General features: G+C 43.9%; 3 protein-coding genes across 5 annotated transcripts; 1 reads left to right on the top strand and 2 right to left on the bottom strand.

The window, feature by feature from the left end:
* Positions 1–478: 478 nt before the first annotated feature.
* On the bottom strand, positions 479–8,503 carry fnbp4 (formin binding protein 4). 3 transcript variants are annotated; one of them, XM_034587702.1, is made up of 17 exons: positions 8,379–8,503; positions 7,684–7,761; positions 6,622–6,755; positions 5,717–5,888; positions 5,320–5,467; positions 5,105–5,201; positions 4,657–5,013; positions 4,315–4,507; positions 3,981–4,174; positions 3,792–3,896; positions 3,335–3,468; positions 2,089–2,258; positions 1,607–1,899; positions 1,402–1,516; positions 984–1,183; positions 720–877; positions 479–597 (listed from the first exon to the last, which is right to left on the bottom strand). In XM_034587702.1, the coding sequence occupies exons 1-17, from the start codon at positions 8,389–8,391 to the stop codon at positions 510–512; spliced, it is 2,649 nt and encodes an 882-aa protein (XP_034443593.1). In that variant the 5' UTR covers positions 8,392–8,503; the 3' UTR covers positions 479–509. The 3 variants fall into 3 exon arrangements, with proteins under 3 accessions (XP_034443593.1, XP_034443591.1, XP_034443592.1); XM_034587700.1 differs by having other exon boundaries at positions 8,259–8,475; XM_034587701.1 differs by having other exon boundaries at positions 2,131–2,258; positions 8,259–8,475.
* LOC117762941 (seipin-like) lies at positions 8,477–11,327 on the top strand. Its single transcript, XM_034587704.1, has one exon. It carries the CDS (start codon positions 8,792–8,794, stop codon positions 10,061–10,063), a length of 1,272 nt encoding a protein of 423 aa, XP_034443595.1. The 5' UTR covers positions 8,477–8,791; the 3' UTR covers positions 10,064–11,327.
* Positions 11,328–13,498: 2,171 nt separating this feature from the next.
* On the bottom strand, positions 13,499–15,133 carry lrrc10 (leucine rich repeat containing 10). The gene is made up of 2 exons (XM_034587968.1): positions 14,710–15,133; positions 13,499–14,480 (listed from the first exon to the last, which is right to left on the bottom strand). Exon 2 carries the CDS (start codon positions 14,336–14,338, stop codon positions 13,514–13,516), a length of 825 nt encoding a protein of 274 aa, XP_034443859.1. The 5' UTR covers positions 14,339–14,480; positions 14,710–15,133; the 3' UTR covers positions 13,499–13,513.
* Between the last annotated feature and the right edge of the window lie 1,645 nt (positions 15,134–16,778).

Here is a 16,778-nt window from a genome sequence, read left to right as displayed (position 1 = left end):
GATATACTTACTATGTTACTTTTAGATTGATTACGATGTAAACAAATCAAGGCGAGACTTTGGAAAAAAAACGTTTAATAACTTTTTACAAAATATACAAGTTCAGTGACATTCACTTTTCTTCAAAAAAAAAAAAAACACAGCTTGACCCATAATACAGCTTATGTACACAGTTGTAAAAATGCTCAATAAAATACACAATCCCTCCATTTTAAACTGTGGTGGTCATCTAGTTGGTGGTGAAGTCTTCAATAAAGTAATGAACTCAAGACATTTGGCACAAACGTAGCTACAAAAACAACCAAAAAACAACATGGCTGTGTTAGAGCCTTTAAATGTCTCCATGTACAAAGATGTACAGTCTCCATGTGAACAAGAACAGTGGTAGAAAAAAGTCCACAGACCACTGAGCAAAACGTTAACCAGGGGAGGACGACCTTGTGGGGCCAGTAGGAGTGGATTTGGAAAATAAAATTTATAGATGGGTGGTGTATAACCGAGGCCAGATGTTACGTGCTATTCAACTTCCGTTTCTTCAGTCGCTGCCGCCAGTCGTCAGGAAGGGCCTCGAAGTTGGCGTTCTTTGACGCTTTTCCTCTGAAGAGATGAAAACAATACAACAGTTAGTGTTAAGACAGAGAAAGGCAGAAGACACTAGAGGTTAAACAGTTCTTCTGAACCATTCAAAGGAGGTGATTGGATATCAAATGGTAGCATACGTCTGGAGCTGCGCCTGCCTCCAGTCCTCTATGTTCTTTTTGTTCATCTGGTCTCTATCCTCGTCACTGGAGCTGCTTTTCTCTTCCTCGTCCAACTCTTTTTGGATGCTCTGCCATTTCTTCACCAGAGAAGGCATTTTGGTCTTACTCTTCTTCGACTATAGAGCGAGTGTATTAAAAGGAAAGAAAAAAAAGGATTACATGGATGCCTTGATTTCACCCACTTTTAAACATCTTGTGTAAAATACTAACTCCAGTACGAACCTTATCCTTTTTGACTTTCTTGGTCTTGTCTGAGGGCAGATCTTTGGCGGCAGGAGGCTCCAAAGGTGGCTGCGATGGTGGCAGAGGCGGTAGAGGAGGTAAGGCTGGGACTGGTGGGAGCGGAGGTTCACAAGGAGCCAAGGGGGCAGCGACTGCGACAGCCGACATGCCCCAGTAGGCCGTTGCTGAGATAAGAGGAGCTGCAGACAAAAGTAAAGCTACGGTTTTATTTCATTTGATTTATTGCTTGTTTGAATTTGCACTCCTTCGTTAAGCACTGCCTTAGTGAGCTGGTACACTGCTGTCATTTACCCAGTATACACATCTGTTCCTTATTTAACAGTGGAAGGTTCAGCAGACAATCAAATTAGGAACAAAGGTCGTAACAAACTGCAGATATGTAGTGATGTGTGTTTACCTGCAGTGGCAGCAGGCTGAGTGTAGAGAATGGGACTGCTGCCAATAATGGCTTTATTCAGCTGACCAGCCTTACGTTTCTGACCCTTCACCAAGGGGCCCGGTGACTCCACGATCTGTAAAATGCAATAAAGGTTTAACACTGCTGCCCTCTCTGAATTAACACATTTAAAATTGTCATGTACAGTAAACTATATTATATACACCTTCATGCTAGAAGCGCCTGGAGGTAAAGGAGGCCTCCCACTGCCGTCCTCCTCAGTTCCAGGGGCTGGAGGCTCCCCGTCATTGTCATCATCCATCTCCATCTCCACCTCCATGATCTCCCCATCACTGTCAGGAGGAGGAGGCGGTGGAGGAGGCGAGCCTGGGGGGAGAGGCGGAGGCGGGGGGTAGTTGGAAGGTGGAGGCGGGGGGCTGTCGGGAGGAGGAGGTTGGGATGGGGACCAGAATGCACTGGGCTGAGGGGGGGCTGGTGGGGCAACAGCAAAAGTAGATCCTGTAAAAACAAAAAAACAAAGCATGGGGTGTCAGTGAGGGACAGTAAATTGTTGAATTAGTTTTCCTTTAGTAAATCAAATTAATGAATATTATCTATGAACAGGATTAATAGGAGAAACATGAATATTAATGACATTTTTATTTCAAAAGTCACTAAAGACAGAAACAAAAGTCGTAGGAGACTGACCTGTGATCCCACCAGTAGGTGCAGACACTGTTTTTGTATCTCCTTGGCTGGAAGTCTGTGTCTCCGCTCCTTCGCTGCCTTTCAGGTCCTCTTCCTTGTCCTCCTCTGAAGGGAAATCCCACTGGGAGGCACCGGTCCGGTCCTTCACATAGAAATACCGCCTGTGTTCTCTAAAGAGTGGGACAACAGAGATAGAAGGCAATAGTCTCAACAACTGGTCTAGCAACTGGCTTGATTGGCATGATACCCTGGCAGAGTGGGGCAAGGGAATGGACATTATTGCCACAGTGACGGGCAGGGGTGTTGGCAAGAACAGCATCTTTAAGCTGTCCAGAGGAAGGGGCCCAATTAGAGTGTGGTTATGGATGTGGACAGGGAACCCACCTTGCTCTCAAAGATAAATAAAGCAAAACAAATCATCTCTAGGGTCCCGAAAGTAGCATTCAGCAGCTTACACCATGGTTGTCACAACAGTTTCTTTTTTTTTTTTTGACAACCATTCCCACCCAGACACAGGTAGACGCCAGGGAGAAAGCATCATCCTTATCATCATAATCATCATCAACTTCATCATCAACTTCATCATCAACATCATCAACATCAACATCATCATCGTCATCAACCACCATATTTCAGAAAATAACAAGCACACAATCAATGCATTTCACATCAGAAAGCAGAAAATTAAAAAACAGTAAGACATGAAATAGAGTTGGTCTGACCTGCTGGATTCCCGTCATTGCTCCATCTTCACCTTTTAATTGATGCGTGACACTCGGCGCTTCCTGGGCATCACTCTGTCTGCATTGCATTCTGGGTGTTGTAGTCCTGTAAAGTTCAAAGCTCTCCCACGCAAACCAACCTTCCTACCGTACCCGCCATCCCACCCCTAAATTTTCCACTGACTCGTCCGATAATCAGTCTACATCTGCCCTGACAACACAGGGCTTATCAGTCTGTTATGGGACGGGGAGTCCTGTCTGTGGTTGGTATATTTTACAGGAAGCAGGCTGGCCCAGAGTGGATGCTCCCTTATCAGTGCGTGCAAGGCAGAGTGCCAGGACTGCATCACAGAAACCTGAAGAGTCTGTTTCTGGTAAGTATCTTAATCCACTCGAACTGGTTAAGCTTCTCCCCAAGTCATGTTACAAAGTCTGTAACCTCAGCAGTGAAGGAGGTGTAGTCACACGGTAAGATTTTTGGGAGACGAAGGAGTTTAGAGATGTGAAAGGTAAGGAGCGCGTACCTGTCCCAGTGGCAGGACCAGCCTTTAGGGGCGGCGTTAAGTTCGTAAAATTTTATGTGTTCAGCAGCTTCCTGCAGCCTGCGGCGAAGATAGACACCATTCAGAGCGCCCTCCCTCCAGTCAGCAATTCGTGTCTGGAAGAAAAAGGACAAGGCAAAGAGACAGGAGTGAGATAAAAAGTGAGATAAAAATCAAGAGAGCAGAGGTAAAGGGATAAAGAGATAGAAAGAGACAGAGGAGCAAGAAGATAGATGAGAAACACAGAAAAGTAATTACAGTAAGTTTCCAGAATGACAGATTGTGATGGATTATTATGGGAATATTAAATGCCACCACGTGGCTTTGTGCAAAAATTACATGAAATAGAATTATGCAATAAATATTTTACACGTCGCACTGGTACAGCTAAAACTGAAAACTAGGGTAATACTGCTTTGATAATCAACTGTGCGCTCACCTCTGTTTGTAGAAGAAGCAACTGGAAGTTAGAGATTGCTTTTTTGTTTATCCCCAGGAACTCCATCTTGCTGGTTAAGGTGTTTGCCAGCTCTCCAATCTGAAACTATATATTTCAGCATAAAAATAATGTATTAAAAGAGATTGTAACAATTTTTATGTTTAGTGATAATAACAAGATTGTTGTTACCTTGAGCTCAGGCGTTTCCACTTTGAGCTCAGGGGTTTCTGATTCTTCTTTTACCAGAGGTTTTGAAACCGCTTTGTCTTCAGAATCGTCGGTTTCCTTTTTTTCTTCTTCTTCTTCTCCCTCTTCTTCTTCTTCCTCCTCCTCCTCTTCTTCTTCCTCTTCTTCTGCAACATTCTCCAGGACTTTAGGAAGTGCTATAGGTCACAACAGAGGAAAACAAATCAGAACGAATTTTGGGATGAGCACATTAACAGGTAAGATTGCCTATGTTGTTTACACACCCTTGTCGTGAATGGCACCCTTTACTAGCACATGTGTAAATATTTGAACTCACTGGTCTCTGTGTTGTCCTGCTGGTCTGAGCCTCTGCTGTTAGAGTCAGGGCTGGAAGCAGAGGGGAAGGCAGTCTTCCACCGGTTTTTCTTCAGTGGAATACCACGAGCTCCAGAGGCTTCTTGGCTCGTCTCAGAACAGGGACTGGAAGCCCCGGTGCTCCCATCACCCTCCTCCAGTGCCCGCAGCTCAGCCTGGAAGTAAGAGGTTCGAGTCAGTTCAAAACTAGTCCATATTGACGTTAACATTTGCCACGAATTTTGGAATCTCACTGCTGTGCACTAAAAGAGGACTTACAAGCAAGTTATCAAAGATTCTCACTGAAAAAGCATTAATTCCCAACCTTTTTCCTCTCCAGAGCCAGTTCCAGATCCATTGTGTCTTCCTCTGTCTCCTCCTCAGCATCAGAGTTGTCTCTCGACTGCTTCTTGGCACAAGTGTCTTTATGGGGAGTGGGAACAGAGTCTGATTCGCACGGGGGGATAGCTGGGGATCCTGCTGGACGTACACCCTCGCCATCAGAATCCACACTGTTCTCTGTGTCATCTAAACCTTTAATCAGTCTTTTTCTCCATTTCTCTTCTGCTTCTTTTACTTCAGAGGGGATCAGTGGACCAAGCAGAGACGCAGCTACTCCATGACGCTCCTCCTCTTCACTTGTGAGTCCTACAACACTCTCGATTACCTCCTTTGACACAACACATGAGTGAAATATTAAAATCAAAATTACAACCCTTAAACACCACAAAATCAAGGCGATTCATATTTGTGTTGACATGAATGAAACTTGCCTTCACTTTCTCTTTCGCTGCTGTCGGAACTGCAGCAGATGCAGATTTCTCTTTCTCTGTATAATAAGCTCCATGGGCTGGACCGTTGCCATTAACACTAGAGCTACAAAGAAATATACAAAACACATAACACACAATTTAATTTCTGTATGGGGGACAAAATAAATAAAACTGTGCTTCAGATAATGTAGGTATCAGTCATTAGTGAATCCTACCTGTTGGCATGCTGCCCCAGGCTTTGCACCTGATCAGCGAGATAGTGTGGTAGCTCCCAGGACACCTCGTTGGTCACAGTGTTCCAGTAGTAATGGCAACCAGGGTTCTCCTCCCACACCTCCTGCCAGTCTCCCATCTCCACATCCACTGCAAAAAAGAATATATGAGATAAATATATATTTTGCACAATATCTCTATACCCTGAACAATTTGGAAAGTGGAGCCAAAATGTCATCAGAATTCTGCAATATACTAAAAAGCTGGCAAAAAAGTATTTCCTTGTGTTATGAAGACAACAGTAATTACTATACAATTGCTTTGTTTATGTATTTTAACACAGGACACTTGACAACACACATTTGCACATTTGATTTTAAAACGAACGGAGACATTTACCTCCAGCTAGTGAATACTGAGTATTGTACTCAAAAGCTGTGCTTTGATTCTGTCCGTCACCGGCAGAGGGCTGCTGAGTATCAGCCTCGGGTTTGGGAGGGATGTTAGTCGGGACTGAAGGATGAGATGCTGCCTCCTCTGAACTTGGCTGAGTGGTGATTGCATCAATTTCCTGTGGTGAAAAAAACCCCCACAAAAAGGAATGTTTTGAGTTCCAAGAATGAAAAACACTTTCCTAATCATTAGTCTTTACATAAATATTGTGATTTATTCATGAGTTAGATACCAAGAGAAAATCAATTATAAGTCAGAAAAGCCAAAGCCTGCATCTACGTTGTACTAAAAACTGCTACTCACATATGATTCAAAATTAATAAAAAACACAGATCTAATAACTACTTCTTCAAATCATGACGACACTCTCTGCTGCTGTTTGAGCTCATTTTGTCCAGTTTCTCATCTTGAATCCTTCAAATCTCCACAACACTTTATAGAATAGTCTTATTGGCATAAAATGTTGCCCTCAAACCGATGATATGATGGACAAAGAAAGTCAATTAATTCTCCTTTTTTTTCTCTTAGTGATTTTTAGACTGAACTACTTTGACTGCTATTATTTAATATCAATCACGTAAAACTGAATCCAGATAAAGGTAAATATTAGTTGGTTCATTATGAACCTCAACTGCACATAAGAACTGGGTTAGAGCCATGTTTGTTCCTACAGTGAACCATACAAACAAATGTAGTAGCTTACAGCCTAAGCTATACAATTAACTATTCTATAATTGTTTTGAACACTGCCCTAACTATAATGCGAGTATTTTTTTATAAACGATAACATGAGATCAACATAAACACTGTTTCAAACCAAGGGAATAAGATATATAACAGTATATACTCACAGCCATGAAATTGGCCAGTGTACTGTCGATGTCAGCTGACTGGTTGTGTTGAGAATTTGCATTCGAGCGTAGAGAGTCTCCAGCATCGTCCTCATCATCACTGTCCTCGTAGGTTCCGAGCAGGGACAAGCCCTCTACAGGTGGACACAAAACAACTCTGCTCAATCAAACAGCATGTCTTTTTCTTGTTACCACTGCCTCTCACACACACACACACACACACACACACACACACACACACACACACACACACACACACACACACACACACACACACACACACACACACACACACACACACACACACACACACACACACACACACCCACCCACCCTATTAGGACTAAGCATTGACATCCACTCTTTGTGGTCCAACAGTCTGACCAAAACCTTATCCATAATCAATAAATGCCTAAACCTAGACTTAGCCCAATAATAATTTTGCATCATTAGAACTGGGCTTTGGTCATTACAAGGTCAGTGTTTATGCTAAGGTAAGAAAAACGAGTCCACAAACATAGAGGATTGCCCAGCTATCCTAACTTTACAGCCTTATTAAATCCATATCCCAAACCTTAACCTATCCAAGCTTAAAGGGATAGTTCAAATTTGACTCAAAACGGCATCATTAACACCATGTTTTCAGCCCAAATGTCTGCTGTTATGTTAGGAGGAGGATAACAACAGTCATTTAGGCAAAAAACATGGTGTAAATGACAACGTTTAAGTCAAATTGATCTTGTCGGGGGTTTACGTACACTTGGAGGACACCACATTGAGGATTTGGCTGCAACTCTGTTTACCCCTGAAACTCCAAAAGTGTTTTTTGGACTCAAACACTTCACCCACCACCTCCATCTGCATAGTGGTGAGGAGATGAGTGACCTTTCATTTTTGGGTGAACTATCCCTTTAACCACAATTCACATTTTACCCCAAAACCTTAACAAGGAACCCAGAGATTAAGCTTTCCAAATTTGGACCCCGTGAGACAATGTCAGTGTTTATACTGGAAAACATGCAAATACACACAATAAAATTAACACACACACACACACTTTACCTGTGGCCTTCGCTGCGGGCAGCTTCATGATTGTGCGGTTCTCTCTCGTGAATCTGTGTCCGTCGCCCTCCTGCTCATCTGCAAAGCACAAGAGCCACGAAGTTCACGCGGATCTTCCACATTAAAACTGCACAGAGCTGACTGGTCGCTCCGCTACACGCACCCACATCCTGGCTAACTGCTAACAGCTGCAGTTAACCGCCCGCACGGTCCTCACACTCCTTCATGCAGACAATACAACTCTTCGGTGTTTAATCGTCACGTAGTTTAATTAGGTTTGAGTTAACTCACCCACTCGTTTGTCATAAGCTTGTTTTTGGCAAGCCGTCAAAACCTGCTAGCTTGCTACCCGCTAGCTTAGCCAACTAGCTGTTAGCTGCTACCACTGAATGGAACAGAAATTACGCGGTTCTTACTTGGTTTAATGCGCTAATACACATTTTAGTTATAAATATATGTATATTATATATATCAAATATATTAACTAACCCGACAGCTAGCATTAATCGTCCATAAAACCTATAGCATTTAGCCGCTAGCTATCCTGAAGCTAACAAAGCTCCGAGATGTTTTACCATCAGATCCCGAGGCTGCTTCCTCCCTCTCCCCGACATTCCCACTGCGTAGCCCGGGGGGTGAAAGCTGAAGGATCGTTCTCCGACCGACTGTTCCACCCGTGAGGCGAGTTTTCTTACCCATCCCTGGCATGAAGGCCTGCACCCTGCGCTTCGCTGGCGTCGGAGTAGCGGTGGTTTTTCGCAGCTGCCACAAAAAAAGAAGAAGGCATCGACTTCCGGGTCACGGTGTTTACCGGGGAGGAGGAAGAAGAAGAAGCAGGAGGAGGAGGAAGAGGAAGAACACGATGTTTTGTTTGTGTTTCAGCGGCTCAATGGTGACAGCAGCGTTAAGTTGTTAACGAGCTTAAAAACCCTCCGTCCGCACAAGAGGAGCTGACACTAAACCTTCAACAACCCGGGGAAGATTGTGTTTTTAATGTTTAGCGAGCTTGTGGGTGAAAGCTAACACTGTTAGTGTGCAGTGTGAACAAACATGACATGGAGGAGTGAGCAGAAGCAATTCGCCACACGCTCACTGGGACAACCCACTGATGTCTGAACATAAAGACCCACCTCAGAGGCAGCAGTCAGCGGGAGTCGGCGGAGGAACAAGCGGACAGACCGGGAACAGAAGCAGGCCTGTGTCTTCCATATCAGACTCGATGGGGGCGGCGATGGGACCCGCGCTGCACTGGCTGCACGATGTGGGGGTAGTGACTCTCCTCAAGGCCCGGAGGACTCTGTTTCAGGCGGCCATCCTGTTCTGCGTCCTGGGTCTGCTGCTCTGGGTGTCCATCTTCCTCTACGGAAGCTTCTACTACTCCTACATGCCCACCGTGAGCTTCTCCACCCCGGTGCACTTCAGCTACTCCTCGGATTGTGACCCCTCGGGGCCAGGGCTCTGCTCGTTCCCCATGGCCAACATCTCCTTCATGAAGAACAACAGGGACCAGGTGATGGCGTTCGGCCAGCCTTACAGGGTGTCTTTGGAGCTGGAGATGCCAGAGTCTCCAGTGAATGAGCATCTGGGGATGTTCATGGTCCGGATGTCTGCCTATGCCAAGAGTGGGAAGACGGTCTCTTCGGTGGGGAGATCTACGATGCTGCATTACCGCTCCAGCCTGCTGCAGACCCTGAGCACCCTCCTCTTCTCGCCCATACTCCTGACCGGGATGGCTGAACAGAAGCAGCTCATAGAAGTGGAGCTCTACTCTGACTACATAACCAATGCCAATCAACCCACTGTGGGTGCCGTCCTCGAGGTCCACTCCAAACAAGTGCAGATCTACTCCTCTCAGCTCCGGATCCATGCCTACTTCACTGGCATACGTTACCTTCTCTACAACTTCCCCCTGACATCCGCAGTCGTCGGCGTGGCCTCCAACTTTGCCTTCCTCAGTGTCATCGTGCTCTTCAGCTATTTGCAGTTCATATGGGGGGGGCTCTGGCCTCCAGACCAAGTGAGGGTCCGGGTGATGATTGGAGACAACACCCGCATCCAGCAGAGGAGAGAGGAGGCCCGAAAGCGCATGGATCGAGAAAACTCGAATAAGGAACTTGATGTTCCTAAAGTGATCGGTTCTGTGACTGACCCGTCTGATTTCCAGGGAACTGACACAGCGGCGAAGGAGCCGTCAAAGAAGACCTCAGCTATCCCAGATGCCTGTGAGGCTGATGCGCCTGATACCAAGGAAGAAGGGTCTCATGACTCTGAGGGGCCCGAGGAGAAAGAAGACTCGGACGCGCCGGGTGGATGCCTGCTGCCTGAGCCACAGATTGAGACAACACTCCGTCAGAGACCTGGACCCTGGATGAGCCTGTGAATCATGCATTGCACAAAGCGACAGTACCTATAGTATGTTCTTATGCCAAATAATGTCCCATCACTCTTCAGAAGATGGGAAGTTATTTGGCAGATGCTACTGATAGACCTCCTGGTACAGTTGGCACAAGTACAGATGCATGAGAATATATTACCTGTGTCATTTAAGCTAACAAACTACAGTTTATTGCCTTGTCTTAAAAAAAGTTTACCTCATTGTAACTTAGACCTCTGCTAATGTATTTCTGCTTATTGTCTTCTGAGTGGACAGACTGTCCTAGACAGCATTATACAACAGTCGTATGTTTGTGTTTTGGGTGTGTCCGTAGCATGAGGTGCTACATACCAACTCAGTCTTGTCCAACAGTGTTGTCAGCAGGAATTCTTTGGTTCATTGTAAGTCTGTTGAACCTGCTTATGTTTTTTATTTTTTTGCTTAGCCAAAAATATGTGACGTACAGATTCTGACAATCCTCCCATGAAGATGTTGGAAAGTTTCTCTCTCAGTTACTGATTCCATGTCGCCGCTGTGTACTTGCAGCGGCGATTTGACCATCCAGAACTTCACACCCTTTTAGAGGAAACCCATAAACATGCCTCGTGATGTTTTCTTTCTCAGAGACTCTTTCAGACCAATTCGATTTGGAAAATTTGCCCCAAAAAAGTTCCTTTGTTTAAAAAAAAAACCTTCTAGGAACATGTGCAAATGTTCCCGCCTGACGGATACAAGGAATGTGTTTGTATGTGTTCATATTTTTCATCATACTAATAGAGATGTTCTGTCTCTGTTTTCTCTGCCGTGACAGATGAAGTTAACGCTTAAACGCTTTTACAGAGTTGCTTTTCATTCCATCTGATCTGATGTGTTCTGCTGGGGTCAGGGTTACACAGTGCTACACTGTTACAGTGGAGTCTGTACTCTGCAGTTATATGTTGTAAGAACATCGTATTTATTGTGTTTTCATTATGTCAAAGAACCAACAATTTTAAATGGGTCTTCTAAGAAAGAGAAGTTTGTTAATGGGTCTGTTGATTGATCATTGATGAACATACAGTGTGAGAAGGATAAGTGAAGCGACTGTTGTTCGAAGTTGTGTCGATTAAGGAGTTAGTAGCAAAGATATTAATAGGAACCACTTATCACTTGTTCATCTTGGTTTTATGTTCTTCAGAATATTCTGCTCAATGCCTCTGATATTACATGAGTCTATGTTATTTATGCACTGATACTAAATTAAACAAATAAACATGCAGCGCTGCACATCTTTTTCTGTCTTGTCTTTCTTTACGATTTCCTTCTGGGACATAACTCTCTTAAGTGATGTTTGTGTCAAATCTTTTAATTTCTTTATTATAACAATATTATATATGATCAGTCAGCATGCCACACTCAGTCCACCTGATTCTATCTTCTTAAAAACCACTCTGCATCCACATCCACTCTCTGCCACCACAAACCCACTCGTCTTCATCGCTTGATTATCAGTCAATCCCTCAGGTTGCTGTTCAGGTTACTCTATTGTTTGCATGCTGCTATTTCTGGTCACAGATCAGTTGTAGCGTGACAGTATCTGTAAGACCAGTGGTACCACAGCTTGTTTCGCTGGAGCTGCTTCATGTGTAGGGACTGGAGGTGAGACCTCTACCAAGGCATCCTTTGGTCAGAACACCTTGGATAGCTGGCGGCCCTTGTCCTACCCAGTCCCTGTGTGAATCCTGGCGTCCTCATGGAGCTCCTGTGATTGCTGTCACTCATGACCTGTCGTTCACCCATGTTACATCTGTGTATGAATGGGATAAAGGGGGTGGAGGTTGTTAAATGAAGCTAGGTGATAATATACGATACGTGTACTGTATATAAATGAAAATATATCTTTATATTCCACACTATTTCCATTTAAGAATGACAGAGGCCACTGTCTCTGAGATCTGCACCAGCTCCTTCAACTTGGTTTTTTGACACCGATATTTCAATATCTAAAGTGAAGTGCTATAACAACATCAAGTAGTTTATCTTTGACATAGAGAATGTAACAGGAATACATCTTTATACACTGAACCTGTGAAATAACTCCAACAAAGAGTGAAATTGTCCTTAAGCGTGTATGAGCCTAAGTGTTAGCTGAGAATACAATAGTTCAGTTTGTGCAACCAATTTGAAATAATCACATTTCCAGTAAATTAGTTGGTATGCAGCCAATTTAATTCCATCTTTTTCCCCCGTTTTGTTGAAAAGGATTCCAAATGATAAATTGTGCATTGACATTTAATCTTGTTTACAGAACATTTTCCCGGTACATTGCGGCATTAGAAAGCTGCCTTTATGATCTGTCTCTAACCAGAACCGTATGGCAATGATATTAGGGCCCAGGAGCAGCCTTTATTCAAAGCCACAGCCCCAATCTGTCAGATGAATTATGCATTGGTCTGGATAAGAAGTGCTCTAATTGACTCAAACCATCAATCACGTGTATTAAAAACCTCACATTAAGCCTCAGCAGGTACAGATATTATCTCAGACTCCTCTGGAACAAGAAAAGCTTTTTCTCCGTCTCTGCAGTATAAAGTACGAACTTACAAATAAACATTGAGTTTGGTGTAATCTCACTGTTTAAAGATTAAATTGTGTACATGCATCAGGGATATCTGAAACTAAGCAACCCATAGATGATCTGCAGCCTCAGCAACAAGTAACTGCGTATTCAAATTAATGGAAAACTATGAATGCCGGAATTACAGTCCCACAAAGACACTCTTTACTATATTTAAATTGCCAAGTTTAGGTGTTTTGTACCATAAGATAAAATGGTAAGAACCTTTGTGACAAACAAAACAATCTAATGTTGTTTCTCCCACCAAGGATTTTACGCTTTCATCCCTGTATGTTTTTTGTTTGTTGGTTAGTTTATATGTTTGCTTGTAAGCAAGTTTATGCAAAACCAACTGGATGGATTTCCATGAAACCTGGTGGACGGATGAAGTAGGTCACAGAAGAGCTCATTAGGTTTTGGTGTAGATTTAGCACTGAGGGCGGATCCAGGAATTTTTTTAACAATGCACGATAGACACAGTTTTCCCAGGAAACAATTCATGGATCTAGATGATCTAGCCTGCTTTCAAATTACAATTTCACTGCTGTTTACACCAATCATTTGAAGGTATTTACAGATGTATAAATTCCAATAAGAGACATTTCATATATATCAGTAAGCAAACATATTGATATGTTTTTATTTCAAGGTTCAAGTGTCGCTGTTCACACAGGCCACGTTTTTAGACAACTTATCAATCAGTGTCTCACATTAAAACACATATGCCTGACTTTGCCGTATATGGACCAAAGACCATCAGCCTGATGTACAACACACCTCTCTGCTCTAAGTGCTCCACTTGAATCTCATCCTGTGCTGGCAGCCGCCACCAAGGCTGAAGGTCATTTTGTTCCTTGACCCTAAATGTTGTGCTCCTCTTCCGGTTGTAGCTCCACAACCTCGGCTGTGGTCTCACTGGCTGCTTTTGGCCCTTCTTCGTCCTGCTCTTCATTTGCACAATCCGCCCAGCGCCCCACCCTCCTCACTTCCTCGCCAACCACTGGGGCATTACAACAGGGGTTGTGGTCGTAAATGACAAGTTTCAACCCCTGCATGTGAGACAGGGCTGGGAAGCGGCGTATTTTGTTCCGATCCACATCAATGACAGCTAGAAAGTGCATTTCCAGCAACACTGACGGGAACTCTGTCAGCTGGTTTCCAGCAAGCCAGATGCTTCTTAGCTCTTCCAGCTGTCCAAGTTCTTGTGGTAAACTCTTTATCTGGTTATACCCGAGGTGCAGGGTCTTGAGATTGGAAAGCTCACAAACCACCTCAGGAAAAACAGTGAAACAGTTAGTCTCCAGCCACAGAGTATTGAGTTCCTTGAGCACTCTCAGTTCACTGGGGAGATAGTAAAGCCTGTTGTTACCTAGGTAAAGGATGCTGAGCTGAGGCAGTTTGCAGACAGCTGCTGGCAGCTCTTCGAAGCAGTTAAAGTCGAGGGCCAGCAGCTGCAGCTTCCTCAGCCCCTGCAGATCAGCAGGTAAAGTGCTGAGGTTGTTGTCACTCAGGTAGAGCTTCACCAGCTCATCAAAGACACACACAGCAAGAGGCAGCCGACGCAGCTGCCGGCTGCTCAGGTCCAGGGTCCGATCGAGAGGCATCTCTTTCAGGTCCCCCACTAAGAAGCGTTGACAGCGCTCTGACGGAATCAAGGCGATGACACCTCGCATGACATTACCCATCTTCCTAAATGGTCTCTGACACACCCCTGGTCCTTCACACCACAATAGTGCCAGGCAAGGGTTGCACTTACGCAGGCTGTTGGCATCTTTTAGAGAATTGCATGGCGTCCAAATAATGCTCCTCCACTCTGGAGTTATTGATCTTGAAAACATGAAAAACCAAAGTTAATAACAATTTTATACATCTTTGTGAAAATGAAGCTGTATGCAGCAGCAATTACATGATTATGATGCCGAATTGCAATCTTTCATGTGATAAAAGCCACAACGGTGAACAATTTAAGACAATATCATCATTAGTCATTAAAAAGAAAACAGATAACATAATGAGCATGTAGGTGATCATTACAAGTTTGACAAAAAACACTTACTTTCCAGTGTTGTCCTGCTGATTTCCACGACTCTCAGCATCTCCAACAGAAAGCCATTTGTTTATGCAACTTAATGGGCTGAAAACCTATTGTATCCCCTGGACAGTTATTCCCCAGCGCACTCCTCTCGCTATCTCCTCGTGGCTCTGAGCTTTGCCCTGACTTTCATGGCGATAGCAACCACTGGCTGCGCTCTCCTCCCCATTTGTGCCTAATGACTCCCCCCCCACCCACCCTTCTTCTTCTCCAAGATGACAGAGGTGGTGGAGCGAGAGAGAGACAGGGAGGAGCAGGGTGCCAGGGATAAGCTCGAGAAGTGCTCTGTGATAAAAGAGCAGCAAAGGTCATTTACATTCTGTTTTAATCGGCCCGGATGCTGTCCTGGATCTGTGCCACCGGGCCAGACAAGTGGGCCCCCACAGAGGGATAATGTCAAAGGAGCGTGTAGGTTTTACTCCCACTTAGGTTGTAGTGAATCATTGCATTATTTTTTAAATGTTTCTGCAGGGAAGAGAAATTAAGTCACAGGGCAAAAACTACGAGAGGCCTATTGAAGTGTGATCAAGGGAGTGCGGCTCTCTAGGTCTGTGTTTTGTCAGTGCCACATTGTACATGTCTTTTTGAATTGCTTGGACATGTGGGGTCATTGTGGCGTCGATACCTCAGTGCCATAAACATTCTAATCCTCCAAATCCAAGTTCAAGCTGAAGTTTTAGTTCAGTTTTGCTCCTGAACTGTGGGAAGTCACAGGTCATCCATGCCAGCCAGAGGTGTGATTTGCCCATGTTGTCTACATACCTTCATTAGTGCTATTTTCCAACAAGATAAAACTGGGGAGGAATTTCATTTTCCTTATCACAAGGGGCAATGGTCGCCCCCCCCTGTCTGTTTTCACTCACTGACAGACTGTTTTTAGCACTTGTGCCTCTTCTTATCCACTCACTGCATTGGGGGGCCTCAAAGAGCCAACAGACGGAACACACAGAAAGACGTGACTGCATAATATACCCTGTTCATCGCAGAGATTGTTATATGTCATAGCAAAAAAGCTAAAGTGTAATTGATTGTCCCATTATGTATTAATGGACTATGAACTGTCATAGGCTTTTAAATACGCTGCGCTTTTCCTGCTATAACAATAAAACATCTGCGGTGAAAAAGGTCTATGCAGCACCAGATCTAAATCTGATCACTAAAACAGCTTTGTCATGATTGTTAAAACCAGGGAGGATCAAAAGCCACATTTTCTCTCATTTTTAAGTTGGACCAGGTCCTAAATGTAGAGAACAAAGTAAAATATCTGGGTCACATCATTAGGGATGATTTATGCGATGATGATGATTTTCATCGTTAGTGCTGCAAACTGTATGCATGTGTGCAGATGAGGTAAAATAGCACTTTATTAGAGCCTAACGAACTCCACCGTACTTCTAACTAGATTGCTCCCTTCATCACTGTCGAACAATTTCTGTTCTACAAATACTTAAAACACTTATTTTCTCATCAATGTTGTAAATATTGTTATTCTATTGATGTGCTCTGATACTCACGGCATCTATTGCACTTCTCTCCGTCCTGGGAGAGGGATCCCTCACATGTGGCTCTCTGAGGTTTCTATGTTTGTTTCCCCTGTTAATTGGGTTTTTTTGGTAGTGTTTTCTTACTCTTGATGAAGGTTTAGAGATTCAGTGTGTGAGATTTAGGTGGAAGGAATCTATTAGCAGAAATTTTATATAAAATAATCCTAGTGATGTTTTCATTAGTGTGTAATCATCTAAATTGTATGAATTCTTGTTTTCTTTACCCTAGAATGAGCCCTTTATATTTAAATACTTTATATTTACATCTGGAGCGGGTCCTCTCTTACGGAGGCCGCCATGTTTTTTTCTTTACAGTAGCCCAGACTGGACAAACTAAACATCTTTTGAGTTTTTATGACAACTGAAGGCTACCACAGGTTCTCCTTCGTGTATTGAAGGGGAGAATCAGGTGAGGGGTCTTCAGCTGCCACATGCAACTTCACCACTAGATGTCACTAAATCCTACACACTGAACCTTTAAAGACAGAG

Source organism: Hippoglossus hippoglossus, chromosome 6 (assembly GCF_009819705.1).
Source record: "Hippoglossus hippoglossus isolate fHipHip1 chromosome 6, fHipHip1.pri, whole genome shotgun sequence".
Taxonomy (NCBI): Eukaryota; Metazoa; Chordata; class Actinopteri; order Pleuronectiformes; family Pleuronectidae; genus Hippoglossus; species Hippoglossus hippoglossus.
The sequence above is the reverse complement of the archived record's forward strand: the minus strand, read 5'-3'. Positions and strand labels throughout refer to the sequence as shown.